The sequence below is a fragment of the Pimephales promelas genome, chromosome 5, assembly GCF_988280905.1.
Source record: "Pimephales promelas chromosome 5, fPimPro1.hap1.1, whole genome shotgun sequence".
Taxonomy (NCBI): domain Eukaryota; kingdom Metazoa; phylum Chordata; class Actinopteri; order Cypriniformes; family Leuciscidae; genus Pimephales; species Pimephales promelas.
The window spans coordinates 11929931-11951948 of record NC_142773.1 but is presented as its reverse complement, the minus strand read 5'-3'; the positions used below and the strand labels follow the sequence as shown (position 1 = coordinate 11951948).

General features: G+C 45.8%; 1 protein-coding gene across 4 annotated transcripts in view; it reads left to right on the top strand.

Moving 5' to 3' along the window:
• Positions 1-22018, top strand: part of fgf12a (fibroblast growth factor 12a) — a 117236-nt gene that overhangs the window by 65701 nt on the left and 29517 nt on the right. For all 4 annotated transcript variants that reach the window (XM_089130980.1, XM_089130979.1, XM_089130978.1 and 1 more), the window contains one exon: positions 10758-10861. In XM_089130980.1, the coding sequence (XP_088987106.1) occupies positions 10758-10861 (104 nt within the window). The remainder of the gene's footprint in view (positions 1-10757; positions 10862-22018) is intronic.

The window sequence follows — 22018 nt, the reverse complement described above, 5'->3', positions numbered from 1 at the left end:
TGCAAGGAAATTCGATTTATCCGTTCATGACCCTTTAACATATAGGTTCAGACTGAGTTTAACAATAGTCAATTTCAGCATCTGAGTGTTCAAAAAATGCAAATTTGATAATGCATGTTTTGTGGAGGCATCATAGATCACATATGATTACAAACTGTCTGCTTCAGCAGTAAATACGATTAGAATCTGATGGTGTGCTACAGTCCATTCCTGTTCCCCTCCATCAAAATGATTCAAATTGGTTGTCATCAGATGGAAGCATTTAAGAAACCATTTTGTAAAACGGATGCACTCAAAATTACCAGCAAATAACCTTGCGCATTTTCAAATCCCTCTTGGTTGTATGAAAATGTTTGCCATTAATTAATCATTAATGTCAAGGTAATTTGACTGTCTGCGTATAGTCGACTATAGTCGTTAATCATAAGTAAAAAAGGTTTGTCAGAATGCAGTAACTATGACAGCGTCTCCTCTCAGACACAGATTAGGAACAGAGGGCTGACTCTTTAGACGTCTGCTTGGTGCTTCACTTTGAGCTTTGTGTCCATATGAATTACAGTTGTTATGTCTCTTTTTTTGATCCTATCATTCACGAAACCTGTGTGTTGCATATCAGAACAGCCTGTCCGAGCATATTAAGATGTTTCAGTACTGTAGTCAGTCATAACTGTAAGTTTGCTCAGACTTGACTCATAGACAAATAACCACTCTAAAAATTTCTAAAGCTATGTCTAGTTATATACATAAAATAACCAATGTAAAATAAAATGTTGCCAGTTTTACATTCAGCTGTTTAGGACAAAACGTCTCTGGTTACGTATGTAACCCTAGTTCCCTGAAGGGAACGAGACGCTGCGTGTAAACGCCGTGGGAACGCCTCTGCGTGACGAGTCATGAAGCACGTATGAAATCTGTCCAATGGCGAGACGGAACGTCATAGGCGGGGTGACGTATCGACCAGGAAACTATAAAGCATCCCCGAAACACAAGCGCAACAGCTTCTGATAGGACTGAAGCAAGCGCTCACGGGCATGCTGGGAGTATGGCATAGACACGCAGCGTCTCGTTCCCTTCAGGGAACTAGGGTTACATACGTAACCAGAGACGTTCCCATTCAGGGAACTTCGAGCTGCGTGTAAACGCCGTGGGAACGCTAATACCAACGCCGCCATGCGAGCAGGTGTCCGTTGTATGAAATCAGGCACATATTTAGACGAAAGCACCTGCGCCCCTGGAGCGGAGCTACCATACCCCTGGTTGAGTGAGCCCAGACAGCCAAAGGAGAAGGCTGACCGGCGGACTCATATGCAAATGAGATGGCCTCGACCACTCACTTACTCAACCTCTGCTCAGATGCGGGACAACCTTTCTTCGGAGGTCCAAAACAAACAGATAACTGTTCAGGCTTTCTCCACAGGGCAGCTCTGTGGACATAAGCATCTAGAGCCCTCAGAGGGCAGAGCAGATTAGTTTCTCTTGGTCTGACCTCACAATACCACGAAGAAAAAGAATTACCAATGGGTATCTCCCGTGAAAAGCTCCACTCAAAGGGACGTGGTAAGCAGATAGGCCACCACATACACCTTTAGTGTGGAGTGGGATAACCCTGTGGAGAAATGCTCCAAAGGAATTCCAGCACCGCCACACCGGGCAGTTAACTGGGTCCAACTGGTGTTCTCCCCACCAAGAGGTGAAACATTGCCACCTCAAGGCATATAATCTCCTCGTGGACGGAGCTCTGGATTGGAGGATGGTCTCCACGACCTCAGTCGAGAGACCCGATTCTATGAGCTGGGCCCCCTCAGAGGCCAAGCCACAACCTCCATAGATCTGGGCGGGGGTGAAGTATCGACCCGCATCCATACTCGGGCCGGCCAACGCGGGGCTACTAACAGTAGAAAGACCCCGACTCGGTGAACCCTCTCCAGAACTCCTGGGAGCAGAGCAATCGGGGGAAATGCGTACAGGGGTGACCTCGGCCACTCCTGTACCATCGCATCCAACCCCAGAGGGGCTGGTGGATACAGAGAAACCACAGCATGCAGTGTCTCAGTCCCTGGATTCAAATAGGCCTACCTCGGTATGACCGAAATGACTCCATAGGAGCTCCACCACCTCGGGGTGGAGTCTCCACTCCCCGGGCCTCGGCCCCTGCCTCGACAGGATGTCTGCTCCCCGATTTAAATATCCTGGGATATAAAATCGCCAAAGAAGAAGCTTCCCCTGGGCCCACAGAAGGATCTGGCGCTAGCCTGAATAATGGACATGAGCGCAGACCCCCTTGATGGTCTATAAAAAGACCCCCGATGTGCTGTCTGACCGGACAAGAACATGGTGACCCCTCAGGTCTGGGAGAAAGTCCACAGACCCCGGGCTGAGCGACCACTCATGATCGCCCCCAGCCCGTGAGGGAGGCGTATATCGTTAGCTTCTTTGGAACAATGAAGTAACGGCTGTAATACCCCAACTCTCTGTCGGGGGGAAGAACTCGTTCTATCGCCCCCTTCAGTAACAGAGCTTTCACCTCTTGTTCCATGACCAGAGCCTGCTCGGGGGATACCACTGTAGGCAAAATCCCCCGAAAACGAGGCGGACGTGACCTGAACTGGATCGCGTACCCGCGTTCGATAGTCTGCAGGACCCATCGAGATATATTTGGAAGACTTTCTCATTCTGCCAGAAATTCCACTAAGGGTACCAGTCTCTCGAGACTGGCCTCTGGAGTAATTATAGAGACAGAAACAGTGCCCTGTGACCGCGCACAGGCAGGGTTTAACGACTGTTCTGTATCGCTCCTCGGAGCAAACGAGCTTCCCTCGGGAAACCACTCGCTAGGACCTTCTGCGCCCACCCTCACAGGCAGGTTCAGCAGAACGGGTCCCTGCAGACCCCCCTGGTGGTTTATGTAAGAGACCACAGACATGTTGTCTGACCGGACAAGAACATGATGATCTCTGAGGTCTGGGAGAAAGTGTTTCAGAGCCTGAAACACCGCCATCATCTCTAGACAATTTATATGCCATCGGAGATGATGGTCTTGCCACAACCCGCGGGCCGAGCGACCACTCATGATCGCTCCCCAGCCCGTGAGAGAGGCATCCGTCGTCACCGTTACCCGGCGACACGGGGCTCCCAGCGCAGGTCCCAGGGACAGGAACCAAGGTTCTTTCCACATAGCCAGGGCACGGAGACCACGTCGCGTGACCTTGATCTTGCGGAGCGGCTTTCCCCTCGGGGAGAACCCCTTGGTCTTGAGCCACCACTGTAGTGGTCTCATGTACAGCAGGCCGCACGGTAACACGTTGGATGCTGCTGCCATCAGACCCAGAATTCTCTGGAATTCCTTTACAGTGAGTGACTGGCCTAGCTTCACTTGCTTGACAGTCGAGATAATCGAGGCTATACAAGCCGGCGACAGACGTGCCTGCACCGTCGTCGAATCCCATACCACGCCTAGAAAAGTGGTCCGCTGAACTGGCGAAAGCACACTCTTCTTAGCGTTGAGTCTCAACCCCAACCTTCTGATGTGGGCGAGGACAGCATCTCGATGCCGAATCGCCTGATGCTCCGATTGAGCCAGAATCAACCAATCGTCGATGTAATTTAAAATGCGAATGCCCTGGAGACGCAGCGGGCCAAGGCCGCGTCCATGCATTTCGTGAAGGTTCGAGGAGATAACGCTAGGCCGAATGGAAGGACCCGATATTGGTACGCTTCGCCCCAAAAAGCGAACCTCAGGAACTTCCGATGTTGCGGAAGGATGGAGATATGGAAGTACGCGTCTTTTTTTAGGTCTATCGTGACAAACCAGTCCTCGGACCTGATCTGTGACACGATCTGCTTGAGAGTCAGCATTTAGAACTTGAGCTTCCCTACTGACCGATTTAAGAGGCGCAGGTCTAAAATCGGACGCAGCCGCCCATCCTTCTTTGGAACAATGAAGTACCGGCTGTAATACCCCAGCTCTCTGTCGGGAGGAAGAACTCGTTCTATCGCCCCCTTCAGTAGCAGAGCTTTCACTTCTTGTTCCATAACCAGAGCCTGCTCGGGGGTCACCACTGTGGGCAAAACCCCCCGGAAACGAGGTGGACGCGACCTGAACTGGATCGCGTACCCGCGTTCGATAGTCTGCAGGACCCAACGAGATATATTTGGAAGACTTCCCCATTCTACCAGAAATTCTACTAAGGGTACCAGTCTCTCGAGACTGGCCTCTGGAGTAGTTTTTAAAAACAGAAACAGCGCCCTGTGACCGCGCACAGGCAGGGTTTAACGACCGTTCTGTATCGCTCCTCGGAGCAAACGAGCGTCCCTCGGGAAATCGCTCGCTGGGACCGTCTGCACCCCCCATTACAGGCAGGGTTGGCAGAACGAACCCCTGAGGGCACCGAGAGAGAGCGGGCGCCGGATTCAGCGGCGAACACCTCTGTCTCACGGTGGGGACCACCCTCAGTAGCCTGACACCAGTGGCGTCAGGACTTCTTCGACGAAGCCTTCCTGGCGACAATAACCGTCCTCAGATCGGTTCTATCCCGGGAAGACCTCGCCTGAGAACGCCGCGTCTCAGCCCAGTTTTGCTGGGGAGGAGCCCGAGACGCGACGCTCTCTCGACGGGCGGGGCTGCTCTCGCCCAGCAGCCCCCGAAGGATGAGTACGGAGGGGGAGACATTTCTGGAGCGCCGCTGCCTGTTTTTTTCCGGTCGACAGCGGCGCATCCAGGAGAAACGCTTTATCTTTCTCCTTCATATTAGCCAGATTTAGCCACAGATGCCTCTCCGTGGCCACCAGGGCTGCCATAGAGCGGCCGACTGATCTGGCCGTCTCCTTGGTGGCACGGAGAGAAATATCTGCCGCCTGACGCAGTATCTCATTAATCACGTCAGTGCCGACGACCTCCCCCTCACTCATATCTCCTAGACCCAGCAATATTAGCATACATAGAGGTCTGGTGTGTCAAAATTCTAGCTGACACTGGTTTGTTCCACGATCTACACACCTCGGTGTGTAGATCGGGGAAGAAGGGCAAACACCGGCATGGAGGTAGTGAGTGTGATATTAAAAATCTCTCATCCATTTTACTCTCTCGACTCTTGTTTCTCAACTGGCCATTCAATGGTTAATTTTTCCACAGCCCGAGTCAAAAACCTCCATTTTTTTTTTTTTTTCCTTTTATTTTTACTACATTCGCGGGAGACTGGGATGGCAAACGAGCTTCCCTCGCTCTCCACTGAGTCCATAGACTCTGCATCCACACTTTCAACATCCAGCTCCTCAGAACTGGATAATTGAAGTGATGGCGCCTCAGCCCGGGCAGGAAAAACCGCAACGCGGACTCCCGCAGCGAGAACTGAGGCACTGGATCTACCAGGTAAGGGCAGAGAAAGGGCGGGGCCCGTCTCAATCCCCGCTGATAGATCCATCTGCGATCCCCACGACGCAAGCCTTCGCTGTGCCTCGGCAGCAGCGGGACCCGAGCCGCGGGGAGCGCGCACCGAACCACTCTCCTCGAAGAGTGCCCGGCGGGAGCGAAGTGTCTTCATGGGCAGACACTCGCAGTGCACAGCCGGCCCCCTCGAGAGCCGACTGAGCATGCTGCACTCCCAAACAAACAACACACAGATCGTGTGTATCCCCACCCGTGATGAAGCGAGGGCAGGGATGAACACACTTTCTGCTGTTGTTTGCTCGCCATATCAATATATATAAATATACAATATTAGACAGACAGACAAAATTCATACATAGAGCGCTTGTGAAGACTCAGAAGCTGTTGCGCTTGTGTTTCGGGGATGCTTTATAGTTTCCTGGTCGATACGCCGCTCTATGGCAGCCCTGGTGGCCACGGAGAGGCATCTGTGGCTAAATCTGGCTAATATGAAGGAGAAAGATAAAGCGTTTCTCCTGGATGCGCCGCTGTCGACCGGAAAAAAACAGGCAGCGGCGCTCCAGAAATGTCTCCCCCTCCGTACTCATCCTTCGGGGGCTGCTGGGCGAGAGCAGCCCCGCCCGTCGAGAGAGCGTCGCGTCTCGGGCTCCTCCCCAGCAAAACTGGGCTGAGACGCGGCGTTCTCAGGCGAGGTCTTCCCGGGATAGAACCGATCTGAGGACGGTTATTGTCGCCAGGAAGGCTTCGTCGAAGAAGTCCTGACGCCACTGGTGTCAGGCTACTGAGGGTGGTCCCCACCGTGAGACAGAGGTGTTCGCCGCTGAATCCGGCGCCCGCTCTCTCTCGGTGCCCTCAGGGGTTCGTTCTGCCAACCCTGCCTGTAATGGGGGGTGCAGACGGTCCCAGCGAGCGATTTCCCGAGGGACGCTCGTTTGCTCCGAGGAGCGATACAGAACGGTCGTTAAACCCTGCCTGTGCGCGGTCACAGGGCGCTGTTTCTTTTTTTAGGTCTATCGTGACAAACCAGTCCTCGGACCTGATCTGTGACACGATCTGCTTGAGAGTCAGCATTTAGAACTTGAGCTTCCCTACTGACCGATTTAAGAGGCGCAGGTCTAAAATCGGACGCAGCCGCCCATCCTTCTTTGGAACAATGAAGTACCGGCTGTAATACCCCAGCTCTCTGTCGGGAGGAAGAACTCGTTCTATCGCCCCCTTCAGTAGCAGAGCTTTCACTTCTTGTTCCATAACCAGAGCCTGCTCGGGGGTCACCACTGTGGGCAAAACCCCCCGGAAACGAGGTGGACGCGACCTGAACTGGATCGCGTACCCGCGTTCGATAGTCTGCAGGACCCAACGAGATATATTTGGAAGACTTCCCCATTCTACCAGAAATTCTACTAAGGGTACCAGTCTCTCGAGACTGGCCTCTGGAGTAGTTTTTAAAAACAGAAACAGCGCCCTGTGACCGCGCACAGGCAGGGTTTAACGACCGTTCTGTATCGCTCCTCGGAGCAAACGAGCGTCCCTCGGGAAATCGCTCGCTGGGACCGTCTGCACCCCCCATTACAGGCAGGGTTGGCAGAACGAACCCCTGAGGGCACCGAGAGAGAGCGGGCGCCGGATTCAGCGGCGAACACCTCTGTCTCACGGTGGGGACCACCCTCAGTAGCCTGACACCAGTGGCGTCAGGACTTCTTCGACGAAGCCTTCCTGGCGACAATAACCGTCCTCAGATCGGTTCTATCCCGGGAAGACCTCGCCTGAGAACGCCGCGTCTCAGCCCAGTTTTGCTGGGGAGGAGCCCGAGACGCGACGCTCTCTCGACGGGCGGGGCTGCTCTCGCCCAGCAGCCCCCGAAGGATGAGTACGGAGGGGGAGACATTTCTGGAGCGCCGCTGCCTGTTTTTTTCCGGTCGACAGCGGCGCATCCAGGAGAAACGCTTTATCTTTCTCCTTCATATTAGCCAGATTTAGCCACAGATGCCTCTCCGTGGCCACCAGGGCTGCCATAGAGCGGCCGACTGATCTGGCCGTCTCCTTGGTGGCACGGAGAGAAATATCTGCCGCCTGACGCAGTATCTCATTAATCACGTCAGTGCCGACGACCTCCCCCTCACTCATATCTCCTAGACCCAGCAATATTAGCATACATAGAGGTCTGGTGTGTCAAAATTCTAGCTGACACTGGTTTGTTCCACGATCTACACACCTCGGTGTGTAGATCGGGGAAGAAGGGCAAACACCGGCATGGAGGTAGTGAGTGTGATATTAAAAATCTCTCATCCATTTTACTCTCTCGACTCTTGTTTCTCAACTGGCCATTCAATGGTTAATTTTTCCACAGCCCGAGTCAAAAACCTCCATTTTTTTATTTTTTTTTTCCTTTTATTTTTACTACATTCGCGGGAGACTGGGATGGCAAACGAGCTTCCCTCGCTCTCCACTGAGTCCATAGACTCTGCATCCACACTTTCAACATCCAGCTCCTCAGAACTGGATAATTGAAGTGATGGCGCCTCAGCCCGGGCAGGAAAAACCGCAACGCGGACTCCCGCAGCGAGAACTGAGGCACTGGATCTACCAGGTAAGGGCAGAGAAAGGGCGGGGCCCGTCTCAATCCCCGCTGATAGATCCATCTGCGATCCCCACGACGCAAGCCTTCGCTGTGCCTCGGCAGCAGCGGGACCCGAGCCGCGGGGAGCGCGCACCGAACCACTCTCCTCGAAGAGTGCCCGGCGGGAGCGAAGTGTCTTCATGGGCAGACACTCGCAGTGCACAGCCGGCCCCCTCGAGAGCCGACTGAGCATGCTGCACTCCCAAACAAACAACACACAGATCGTGTGTATCCCCACCCGTGATGAAGCGAGGGCAGGGATGAACACACTTTCTGCTGTTGTTTGCTCGCCATATCAATATATATAAATATACAATATTAGACAGACAGACAAAATTCATACATAGAGCGCTTGTGAAGACTCAGAAGCTGTTGCGCTTGTGTTTCGGGGATGCTTTATAGTTTCCTGGTCGATACGTCACCCCGCCTATGACGTTCCGTCTCGCCATTGGACAGATTTCATACGTGCTTCATGACTCGTCACGCAGAGGCGTTCCCACGGCGTTTACACGCAGCTCGAAGTTCCCTGAATGGGAACTGACTTTTAGCTCTCAAGGAAAAAAAAAAAAAAAAATATATATATATATATATATATATATATATTAATATAATTTTGAAACCCAGGTTCATTGAAATAGATGTGCTTGTGGAGACATTTTTAGGTTGCCATTTTGCAGAAATATACCATAGGCATGTATTTCCACTATTTCCAATAGTAATGAATCAGATATCTGTCCAATCAAAATGCTCTCTGTAAATGACCCTCCCTCTATTACCCCTACAACTAACTAGCAATTGGCAAATATTGTTGTTGTTTTTTTGTTTTTTTTTAAATAGGAACAACACCTTCAAAATGTCCACCCAAACATCCAGTTTTAATCGCAAGTACAATGTGCTAATTTTCAGTAGCACCTCATTTCAGCACACAAGATCCAGGGGGCAGAGTTGGATCCAGATCTGAGGGGTGGAGTTGGGTAGGTTTAGGGGTGGGTTTAGGGATAAGGGGGTGGAGCTGGGTAGGTTTAGGTATATGTAGGGTGGGAGGAGTTGGATCTGGATCCGACTCTTCCTTGTGGATTTCATGTTCTTCAGTGAGGACCATTTCCTAATTTTTGGGGGGGCTTCCATAATGTAACCTTTATGAGATGTTTTTGTTTTTGTGCTAGTTTAAGACTGCTTTCAAGAAGTTACTTTTCAATAGTAGTAGGTAGTACAGCTACTTTTCAAAAGGATAGTCTAACTGCATTGAAGTAGATTTTCAAAGAAGCTTTAGCACAAATAGATACTGAGAGACCCACTGAAAGTATTCACATCTTTTGAGGCAAATTAACACCACAGTGCAGAAGGCACTGATTTTTATCAAGTGAGATTGAATCAGCTCATGATTCAATCATGGGCATGCTGGTACCTTTTCAAGCCACAATACTGAACATCAGCAAACTGGGCTCATTCCTTCACTTGAAAACTATAGAAGGAGGAAGAGTGTGTTGCCGCCTTAATCTATAGCAATGCACAATTGTTTTCATGTCTACCAAATACAGATGACTTGAGCAGGTACAATTAGTTTTGTTTAAGTACAATTTACTTTAAAGTCATGTGCACATTTACCAGTTTTTTAATCACCAACTATGCCAAATGTCAAAAGATTATCCATGAATTTTAACAAAATGGTATATGTGTGGTTAAGTGTGCCAGATGCTTCCAGTGATTACACTAGCTGAGCATCCAAATGAAATGTTACAACAGTGGTCTGGTTGAAAAATATGAAATCACAGACCGTTTGTATTTGTTTGTTTAATGTTATTTGAGATTTCAGACAAAAAACTCAAATAATTCAAAGAAAATGATCAAGTACTTCTCTCACAAGGTTATTGAAGAAGCAACAGTACCTCTCAAAGGGAAAATGCAAGGAGAGACATATTTCATATTTGTCTGCAAACTTGAATGCCTCGAATGTGGGATAGTAATATCTTGATTTGTTCAGCCCGATCAAGGATATTTTTGTTAACTTTCATTTTCTTCTATTTAGATAATTTCTAAGAGTAAAAAATCAAAATGTTGAACATGGTTCCCTTTTGGGGGAACTCTGCATCATATGGGGCTTTCACACCGGATAGTTAGCAATTTGAGCTATATGAGCTAGCCACCATGGTGGACCCTGAGCAATATTTTTCCCCCGCCACTTAAGTCCCAGATGCTCTGTTTGATTTTGGCGGTGCTGAGAAAAAAAAAAAAACACTTCCATTCAGCAGCGCTCCCATTCTCCGTCTTCATTAGTTTAACAGTCCTACATAATGCATTATTCAATATAACTGTTAAAGGGATACTCCACTTTTTTTTTGGAAATAGGCTCATTTTACAACTCCCCCAGAGTTAAACAGTTGAGTTTTACCGTTTTTGAATCAATTCAGCCGATTTTTGGATATTTAGAAAAATATCAGTAACCAGACAGTTTCTGGTCTCATTAACTTCCATAGTAGGAAAAAAAATATATACTATGGAAGTCAATGAGACCAGAAACTGCCTGGTTACTGATATTCTTCTAAATATCAGAAAATCGCGGCTGAATGGATTCGGAAACGGTAAAACCCAACTGTTTAACTCTGGGGGAGTGGTAAAATGAGCCTATTTCCAAAAAAAGTGGAGTATCCCTTTAAACAACGTATTAGATAAAAGTTTAGCACTGTTTCTAGTGTGATTCTAGTAGTGCCAAACATATTGTTAAATAACATGTCCTCCTTATTTTTTTCCTAGCTCTTTTCAACCTCATCCCTGTCGGCTTAAGAGTGGTGGCCATTCAGGGAGTCAAAGGAGGTTTCTACATCGGCATGAATGCGGAGGGCTTCCTCTACAGCTCAGTAAGATTCCCCTTAATCAGTTTGCATGCCTGTGTGCGTGTCTATATGTGGAGGAATGCTGCATGCAGTGCATACCATTTTTCTTGAAGCTCATTTATATTTATTATATACTTCATTAGCACTAAAAAGTGAAATTCCTACTGAAATTCCTTGTCTTTGCTATCTTGATTGAGTCGTTATACCATTGCAGTGTAAACTTCAGAAACAGGGCTGCTTTTAGCATGGCTTAACAGCGTGACAGCAACTGTGTTCCCTGTGGGCTTCGGTTGAGTTATGGTGGATGACAGGCATATGTTCTTGCCCCCACTCAGTCAGCAGTTGAAACAGGTTTGTGGAAAAGTGTCGGAGTGAGTTACAGACTTCTGACAGATTATATAACGGCTGGTCACAGAACTCTTAATCCTGTTAAAGACAAGCTAAGAAGAAATGAATAAATTAATGTCCTCTTACTATTGCCTATGAGGTTGGTTGGCATATTCGTTTCAGTGTACAAATCAGTTCACAAAAATTGCATAATTTATAACCTAATGATAAACTCTTTACTGTGCATAAACTGTATATTAAATATGTACTTTGAAGAACAGTATGAAATAGGAAATTAAGTGCATAGATGTATAATATATAGAAGTGCATATAGAACAAAATTGACATGGTTCAGAATAATTATTTTTTAAAGACTTTTTTTATGAGAAGTGGGATATGTCTGGTATTTCATGTTAGTAGCACAAACTGACTAATAACGCTGAGCTTTTGTATTTGAAATTCTTAATGGTAATGGCAGAAATAACATGCATGCAAAATTTGTTGGCTTCACATAAACAAGCAGAAGAAGCACGTGCACCAAAAGCAACAGAGCTCAACTGGCTTCACTACTTGAATAATAAGACCCTTAAACATTATGAAACAGCTGCAGATTATTATATATACAGTATATATATATATATATACATATATATATATATATATATATATATATATATATACATACACTGTATCTATATACTATATATATATATATATATATATATATATATATATATACTGTATATATATATAGTGGTTCAAGAGCAAGATATGACTGGGAGTGGGACAAACAATGTTACCAAGCAGTGAGCAGATGGCCTTATTCATCAAGTCTAGTAGTTCAGATTGACATATTGCTAAATCAAGAGGAACTTATTAAAGAATGTGGCTTTGAAACAACATCGATTTTTAATTAAATGGAGGAAAACACTCCCTTGCTCTTTATATCATCTCCCTTTTGGTGCCCATAATGTGTAATTAACTTTGGTTAATTAACTATGTTTCACAAACATTGGATGCTTTCATTCAATATTTGCCAAGCAATTTCAGTGATTAGATTCGGGGACTGATTCCGCAGATTTCTATTTAGTGGCAGTCTATGCATTTTATGCATGTATGTATGTATGTATGTTATGCTGTATAATGTATGTATGTTTTACTGTATAATGCATTCTACACAATTTCCACAATGCACTGTTTTAATCGTTTTTTGTTTTGTATAGACCTTATGCACCAGAGAAACGTGGGCGCCGTCATCTTTAGAATATTGTCTTTGAACTTCTGGTTTCGCGGTCACTCTGTATATTTCTATGGCATCGCTGTCGAGGAGTAATTAGCTGGTGAAGTGGATTTACTTATTGTAGAGTTAACAAAAGTTATCCTGAGCATTGTAATGTTTATCATAAGCATTGTAAAACAGATGTCTTAACAAATGTCGACCAGGAAATTTTTTACGAGCAGTTCATTCATCATACCTATGCAAGATCGCTGTCAAAATACAGACCGGAAGTCAAAAGACAACGAGCGCAACGCTGAAAAGGGGCGGGGCTACATAAGGTCTATACTTTTTAGTTTTTGAAACCGCTATCTCCCTCTGCTGCTGTAAGGTCTGAATTACCCTCATGGGATCCATTAAGTCTTACCTTTCGGTTTACCTATTTCACAAAATCAGAAGGTGGGCACTTCTCTTTAATGAGTAACCATTTTTTCTTTAGTTTCTTAGGAAGTGCAAGTGCTAAACCAAATGCAGGATGTAGTCTGCCTGGATTGTATGCTATACAAGCTACACCCATACTTTATATAACAGACTTTTTTAATGACCAAGAAGTAAGTTCGGTGACACTTTAGAATACTGTTACATCATTGATGAATAACTACACAGTTAATTATTAATTTAATAAGTGAACATTAATAATTGAATGTGGTAGTTCACTGTTAGCATAATCAATAACTACTGATAACTACTATATAAAGGTTCATAATTAACTTAATAATGCATAATATATAATTAATTGTAAAATACAGATCATGGTAACCCATAATTAATCAATTATTACCAAGTTCTTCAGAATGAATTACTAAATTTGGTTCAGTATTCTAAAGTGAAATCAAATTATAACTCTCTAGTAATGACTGAAATCATTGTACACTTTTGAGATTTTCGGTTTTGGATGCCAATGACTCGAGTGTTACTACATCCTTCAGAAAAAAACAAACAAATTATTTGGATCAGTATTCTAAGGTGAAGATAGTGGGAACCTATGTATCGACCCAAATGTTACCAAATCCATTGGAAGGAATTACTATCCAAACCCTACAAAAAAACAAAAATCTCAAAAACCCACAATGACTTTTTTGCTGAATCCTGCTGAAGGATTAGGTAATACTTGAGTCTTTACTAGTGGGTTACCGTGATCTTCACTTTAGAACTAAGTTTAAGCTCATCCAGCGAGCGTTTTGCGGTAAGGAAGAAGGATTTATTTGTGTTTTGCAAACTCAGACTCTTTCTTGACCCAAAAAAATATAAAAGTGATCTTGTGCAGCAGAAGAAAAAGTGGTACAGTCAAAATCCTTGATCTGTAACTACATGAGAGGATAATATATGAACCATAAGATTCACGCTGACATGCAATACTCTTTCATTCATTTTCATTCATTCATTCATTTTTAATGCTTAATTTGACATCACAACCGACATAACAAATGAAATACTATGAGTATTATTATTATACTGTACATTGACGTCACTACCTGGAAATAACCCGATTTATGAATAAAGTCTTGAAAACGGTTTACTTGCGTTGTTGGGTTATAGGCTTGCATGTAACCCCCGGACAAGAGGCTATTTCTATAAGCAAAAATGTTTCAGATGAAGCCTTGGAGATGGTATGAACATCTTCCATCAACCTCTGATTGGGTATTGTTTTGTTTCACGTGATTTTCTCCAGTGTGTACGCTTGTTAGTCCCTGGGGTTCTCCCCACACAACAGGATTTCTGATCGTAAATAGTCTACATGTTGAATATTTACGATTCGAGATTGGGGCGGCTCTGACATTCTTCTGAGCAGATTCAGCCACTCTTAACACACCTCAGGCTCTCACCACAGGAAAATTGATAAAATAGTCTGTAGAACCATCAAGATTTATATTTATGCTTTTGTATTTCTTACATTGCATTTCAAGATACACATTTACATTCTTATCAGTTTATTCTTATTTACATTCTTATCAGAACCCATGACCTTAGCATTGTAAGTGCCAACTCTCTACTGTTTGAGCTAAGAGATAATCAGGAGTTTAACTTGCATTATCAGAAGGGGAGAAATTGGTCCAAAATTCCCCCGAATATCTTGTAGTATGTAGTACCCAGAATTAGTTGTGGCTGGACTTTCAAGGCCCCACCCATTATGTCAAGAGAGGGGGAGCTGTACGTCAAGCTCCGCCCATTGGCTCTGCAGTGAGCGGCCTCTCTCTTAGGTAAGATGAGTTTTACAGCAGTCAAACTCTTATATAATTTGTTTAATGCAGTGCGATTGTCATAGAGGTTGTTAGAAAGTTTAATATTGATAAGATTTCCTAGGTTTGAGTAGTGCCGTTTCAACTCATCACCATTTTCCAGACGACTTCCCACACAGTAATTTACTCAAAGTGCTCTGTCTTGTACTTACAGCAGGATATAATTTCTCTTTTTAGATGTTCTCAGTTGGGGTTATTCAGTCAGACCACAGTCTTTCATTGTTAATTTTCTTTTGTTAAATTGCTCGGTTTTTATAATGATGTTGTAGGAATTTTTAAATTTATAAGACTTTCCCTATTTTGGATTATTTTGTGACATATACATGTTTGAATTTTATAGTTGTTATTCTCTGTTTAAGGTATATAATATGTCTGAAAGATTTATTCAATAGGGGATTATCACGCTTCCGGGTTTCATGGGCGGGATTTGTCAACTTTGTGCATGTCCACTTCCGATGCAGTTCAACAATGGCTGAGACGAAGGCTATATCACTGCTCTGTTCCACTTTGTAAATCTAACAAAGTTTTCATGGATTCCCGACTGAATTGAGTATAAGGAAGAACTGGATTAAAACTTTTAAATAATAAACAAGGTAGCACGTTTGTTTGCAGCTGGCACTTTAGTGAATCAGATTAATTTACCAGGGATGCCTTATAAATAAACTTAGTGTAGTCCGTCATCAGTTTGCCAGCGAGATCAACGGAATTCAACGGAAGTGGCAGTGCACAAAGATCACTGAATCCGAAAGTCCTACGTATCAGCGTGATAATCCCCTATTATGGATGTGAAGGTTAATGTTCTTTACTCCCTTCTAACAACTTGGCTGACTCAACAATACATCAACAAATTTTGGTCAATAATTTATCATAAGCTATAATGTTATTGTCTGACTGAGAAGTTCTGCAGAATTAAAATTTGAAGGAATCAAGTTTGGCACTACAGAGATGCTGTTGTCCTCCAGGGCTGCAATTACTTGAGGAAGTTTCACTCATTATCTCTTGACCCCTGGAGATATGTTGAGAGGAGGTTGTGATTCCTTGCTCCATGAACTTAGTATAGTCTTGGCTTTCTTCTCCCTGCTTTAATGATGTAGTTCTTACTTGCTGTGGAAGGCTTTGATCCTTGCTTTGATCCTTGCTGGCTCTGGATTAATCAGCAACCTTCTAAAACTCTTAGAGCCCCAAGCTTTTGCAGAACAAGGCCCTATCAACCGTTTTTCTGAATGAAGACAGTTGACACTCTTATCTTAAGGTAGTGTTTACATTGGCTCTATTTTAAATATTTAGGACATTTTAACACATTGTAATGCACTTTATGCCTTCAAAAGCAGCACATTGAAAGAACAAATTTGGTGTGAAGCTGTTAGTCAGAGACAAAGCAGTAGATTTTGTAAAAAAAAACTTAATACAATAAAATTATGTTGTTCAGTGTTTTTTAACTTCAAAACAGGAAAATGTATTTTAATCTATTTTCAAAATGATTTCTTAAATTACTTCTAGAGAGTCCACCATGCATTTAGTCCTGTACAGTAATGCACATGTAAGTCAATTTCTAAGTATCCTAAGCAAAGAATATGCACTTTTAAAGAACATTTTACAACAATAACATGCTTTAATAAAGTATGATCTCTCCATGAGTAGAAAATGTTACAGATCAGTATCTGAGATGTTCTGAAAGGCCTGAAAGTGCTACAGTCTCATCACCACATATCCAACATAATTCCGTAATTTAATAAAAATATCTATCTGAAATACCTAAACAAATATGCTTTAATTTATTATGTCCTTTACAGTGGAGAGATGTATTTTTAGTTCCCTTTCAGTCGATAATGTCGGACGTAGTCGATGGTCGACTGAATGGGGATCGCGTCAGAGAGCCTATGTTCTTCGAGTACTATTGAACAATTTGCATCACACAGTCCGCCCCCGCGCGCAGGTATAAATCGCTTCGGAGCCAATTGTATTGATGTCTCTGAGTGCTGTTGATTTCGACGAGCGAGTGTGTCTGTGTTCTTTTGGAAAGACTCTCCCAGTGCTGATGATTTCTACAGTGCAGTGCAGCGGTGGTCGCAAGCTGGTCGCAAGCAACTGGTTGAGGGCGAAAAAGTGAGTGCTTCTCTGAATTCAGTGTTGCCGCGGTCATTCCTGTGACAGGTCCCATTTCTGAAAGAGCAACACGGGTGCGTTTGCGTCTTTAAAAAAAAAAAAAAAAAGAAGATGTTATTACACCGGTGCTTTTCTGGATGCGGTCGTTACCTTTTCCTCTCTGATGGGCACAATTGTTGCATCACATGTTTTAGCTATATATATATATATATATATATATATATATATGTGTGTGTGTATATATATATACTGTATATATGTTCAGCATGGTGAGGCAGCTTTTGTGGATGGCTCATGTTCTCATTGCGGGAATATGACTGTCGCGGTGTTGAGATTGAGACTCGCCTTCATTTGTGAAGCTCGAGTCCCCATTACCATGCCCCACCCCCGGGTTCCGTATGGGATGGATAATCGGAGAATAGTGATGGATGTCTCGGCCGGTAACCATTCCCTGTGGGCTCCTCACTCCTCCGTCACACTGCAGCCGATGGAATTCCTGTTGAGCATGCTGATCCCACTGTAATGGACCGATCAGCTATTTCAATGGGGTTCCCCCAGAGGATAAGATGTCGATGGCAGTATCGGAGGGTGAGCTGGCCTCTGGAGATGACGACTCGGCTGTGTTATCTCCCTCTGGGTGTGTGACATTGCCCGAGCCAGATCCAGAAATGTCAGCAATGCTGAAACGGGCCGCCGAGGCTGCCGGGCTTGAGTCGAAACTCCACCGTGTCCTGTCTCGATTGGGGGATTGGTATCTGGTTCTTAGCTCACCGCCCCAGTGCTTTTCTTTTCCAAAATGCATGGAGAGCTTATCTGGTGAACGGCACTTTCTCTGCCAGAAACTGCCTGAATAGCTTTTCCCACTCACTAGTCTTGGTTGAGGAGCAGTGAAGGGCTGCAAGGTGTACCTCAATTGGAGCTGTCTGTCATGACACAGGTGCACCTGTGTCTGGCGGCGGCTGCCTTTTGGGGAGATTCTAGTCCCCCCATAGGGCCTGTGAATTCTCATCCATTTCGATGGGCAGTGTTTTCAAAGACTTGAGGCAAGCGGCCTCCTCTTGCATGCCATTGCCTTGAATTTCCAAATGCTCTGTCCCTTAGATCAGTGTTTCCCAACCCTGCTCCTTGTGAGGCACACCAACAGTGCACATTTTGGATGTCTCCCTTTTCTGACCCATATTTCTGGTCTTGGAGTCTCTACTAACGAGTTGATAAGTTGATTCAGGTGTGATCGATTAGGAAGAGTTGGAAAATGTGTAGTGTTGGTGTGCCTCTAGGAACAGGGTTGGGAAACACTGCCTTAGATGGCCTTTGACCTGAAGGACAGTACTTCAGATCCTGCTCCCTCCACTCCACAGATAATTCTTTGTTCTTGCATTGAGGGTGCAGAGTCCTCAACAGAACAAGGTCCTACCCTTCGAGTGCTCCATAGACAGTTGGGTCTTTAGGTCAACTGGGAGAGAGTGTTCTCGTCTATGGGCTGAGTATCTCTTTTTCAGTTTGGAGAAGGACTCAGTTCTACACGTTTCTTCAAGTAAGAGTGTGTTAGGCTGGTGTTATTAGAAGTGAGAAAGGGTCCCACTGAAATAACTTTGAGAGGCTTCTGGGGCATATGGCAGATGCAGCCGTTTGACTTCCTCCATATGAAGACCGCTTCAGCACTAGCTTCATGACCGAGTCCTGAGGTGACCGTGGCAGACCGGCATGCCCCGTGTCCCCGGATCACCTCGGCTGGCCGCCAAACCCTCAGTCTGTGATTAGACCTTTCGTTTCTCCGGGCTACCCACTCCTAGAACGAGGTCCACTATCACCATCAAAGAGGCCACGTACAAAGGGCATGCTTTAACGGAGGCCTGGGCGACCTCCGACTGTATTGGCATCTGTGCCTTGAGTTGTTGCAGTTCCCCTTGCTTTGAGCCATTGTTGCTCAGCGACTTGGTACTGGTTTGATCGCAACTGTTGCGCTATGCTTCCCTCGCATCTCAACTCGCCTGTCACCTCCTCCTTGGAGTCAGAAGCTTCTGAGGACGCTTTATTTCACTATTCTTCCGGCCTGCTCAATCGTGCTGCCAACGAGCCTCAATCGTGCCGCCAATGAGCTTTGGTCAGGCAGAGTAGAGACTCCATCTCCTGACAGTCCAGCTGGGCAGGGACTTTCTCGGGGCCGCACAGTAACATCTGTTTGCCTCTCCAGAGTCCTCCTTCTGCCAGTTGTTATTCTGTCTGAGCGGACAACCCTTGGACAGACACTGGCTCTCAAGCTAGGGCTCCACAGAAATGCGTTCCCCAGTAAGCCAACTAAAAAAGCGGCTGTGATTCATTGTCGCCTGGCGCCTGCTCATGTTCAGTGATTTCATCACACTCACATGTTGAGCAGAAATGCTCCTGAAACTGCACAACAGATGCACATCAACCTAACTTTACTGTTCTGTGCTGACATCAAAGTGTTCCCGCAATTCACTCACATGGTGTTTTTCTCTCAGTCTCTCTTTTCGTGATCAGAAGATTAGTTCCGCTTAGGCCTTACGCAGCTTGCATAGTGTGCGTATAGGGAGGATCGGTTCTGCACATTGGTTACTACTAATTAATTTGGTCATTTAATCCGGATGCAGTAATTGCTGTGTCAAATATGAATCCAGACAAGACGACTAGAGAAGGACTGCCTGCGGACGTGCGTCCTAAACAACGAATAGAGCCTCCAGCCTGGTTGTAGGATTATGAGGTTTCTCTCCCTCACTATGACCAACGGACTCCAGCTGCTTGTAAATTCCTTCATCCCAGAAAGTTACATGCAAGTCACGCTGAAAGGGTAGCCAAGATCATGTATGAGTAATCAAGCGACAAGGCCATGTGGACAGACTGGTGAGCCATAAGTTGTTCACCACACACTGGACCAAGATACGAAAGCACACCTGTAATGAGAGAGGGTCAACAGCTCGATTGGCACATCAATTGCCTCGAGCTGATGGCCGTATTTCTGGCTCTGAAATATTTTCTCCATCAATTGTGGGGCTGCCATGTCATAGTGCGGGTGGAAAACACAGCAGCACTCTCTTATATAAATCACCAGGGAGGTCTGCGCTCGAGCAATCTGAACAGAATAGCGAGCCGAATTTTTCTCTGGGCCCAGGACAAGTGCCTGTCTCTCAAGGCAGTATACATTTCAGGGCATTTGAATGTGGGAGAAGATTTACTGTCCAGACAGACACTACCGATGGGGGAATTGAAAATAGTGAAAGTAAGTAGTGAAACAGATTTGGACCAAATTTTACAAAGTGGAGGTGGACCTCTTCGCCTCCCAGCAGACAGCACAATGTCTACTTCTCTCTGAGTTACCCAGCTCCGTTGGGTCTGGATGCGATGGTGCACTCATGGCCCGAGATGCGCCCGTATGCGTTTCCTCCAGTTTCTCTGCTCCCGGGGGTTTTAGCTAGGGTTCGCCAACAAGGGTCTTGCCTCTTGCTGATAGCGCAAAGTTGGCCGAACAGAGTGTGGTTTTCGGATATAATATCTCTCCTCGACGGCTCGCCTTGGGTGATTCCGGAGAGGAGGGACCTTCTGTCTCAGGTGGAGGGCGCGATATTCCATCCCAGGCCCGACCTGTGGAATCTTCATGTTTGGCCCCTGATGGGAACCAACTGAGGGACACTGGGCTTTCACCTGCTGTTATTGAAACCATTCTGAGCACTAGGGCTTCCTCCACTAGACAAAGTTATGCCAGTAAATGGGGTGTTTTTGAAATGTGGTGTGTTGTACACAATGTAGATCCAGTCAACTGCCAGGTTGCTTTAGTTCTGGACTTCATGCAAGAGAAATTATCAACAGGCACATGCTCTGCCACTCTTAAGGTTTATGTGGCCGCTCTTTCGGCTTGCCACCCCTTAGTGGAAGGGGCGCTGCTCGGGAGACACCCTCTGATATCTCGCTTCCTTCGTGGGGCCAGTCAACTGAGGCCTCCAGTAAAAACCAGGATCCCTTCATGGGATTTAGCTATAGTCCTTGAGGGTCTGGTTGAAACCCCCTTTGAACCTATAGAATCTGATAAACTTCTGACTCTAAAGATGGTTTGTCCAATGGCAATAACTTCCTTGAAGAGAATTGGGGATATGCAGGCTCTGTCTATCTCTCAATCCTGCTTAGACTTTGCCCCAGGAGCAGTGAAAGTGATTTTGCATCCTCATCCTGATTACCTGCCTAAGGTTCCATTTTTGGCTATACATCTGGTCATTCTAGAAGCCTTCTGTCCTCTACCGTTTACAACGCCGGAGCAGGAGAAATCTCATAGACTGTGTCCAGTCCGTGCTCTTCAGGCTTACATCCACCGCACTAGCCAGTGGCGTAAGTCAGAGCAACTTTTCGTCTGTTATGGTGGTAGTAACAGAGGAGCAGCTGCCACCAAGCAGACCATGTCTCATTGGGTCAGGGATGCTATTGCTCTTGCTTATGAGGCGCGCGGTCAAGCTTCGCCTATAAGACCTACTGTATGTCTTAGAGCTCACTCCACCAAGGGGGTTGCCCTTCTAGTGCTTTGGCGAGGGGTGCCCCCTTACAACAGGTTTGTCATGCGGCAGGTTGGTCCACAGACTACTGTCTAAGGGCCTTCTTGCTTTTTTGTGAGCACATGCACAACCGTGGGGGTCCGGACATGTTCAAGCAGCGTGGGTATTCTCGTTCCCAATGCGCTGAACAGTGCAGCATCAATTGTAGCTTTCGAAAGGGAACGATCTCGGTTACTTAACTGTAACCTTGTTCCCTGAGAAAGCGGAACGAGATGCTGCGCTGCTTTGCTGTGCTGAAGATGTCCCAGGAATGCTCTTCAGACAAAATATCCTGATGATGCACCTGCAGCTCATCTATTTATAGGCTTGTGTTGCAGATGCGTGCGATGACGTCATCAACCGAGGCTATATTACCTCCAGGTCTTCTATCGACATGTTACACACAATATTCACAGCTGGTCACGATTAAAGACGTTCCCAATGCACTGAGCAGCGCAGCATCTCGTCCCGCTTTCTCAGGGAACAAGGTTACAGTTAAGTAACTGAGATCGTTTTCCCCGAGGAAAATCTCCAAAGAGAATGTGGAAACTGTTTATCAGCTTGTCCAGGAATTCAGCATGATTGTGATGATGATGTGTTCCTGTTGTTTGATTTAAAAGCTTTTTGAATTGAAGCAGGTCCTGCTGTAAGTCACACTTAAACACACTCCAGTTTCTTCTAAAAGGCACAAACA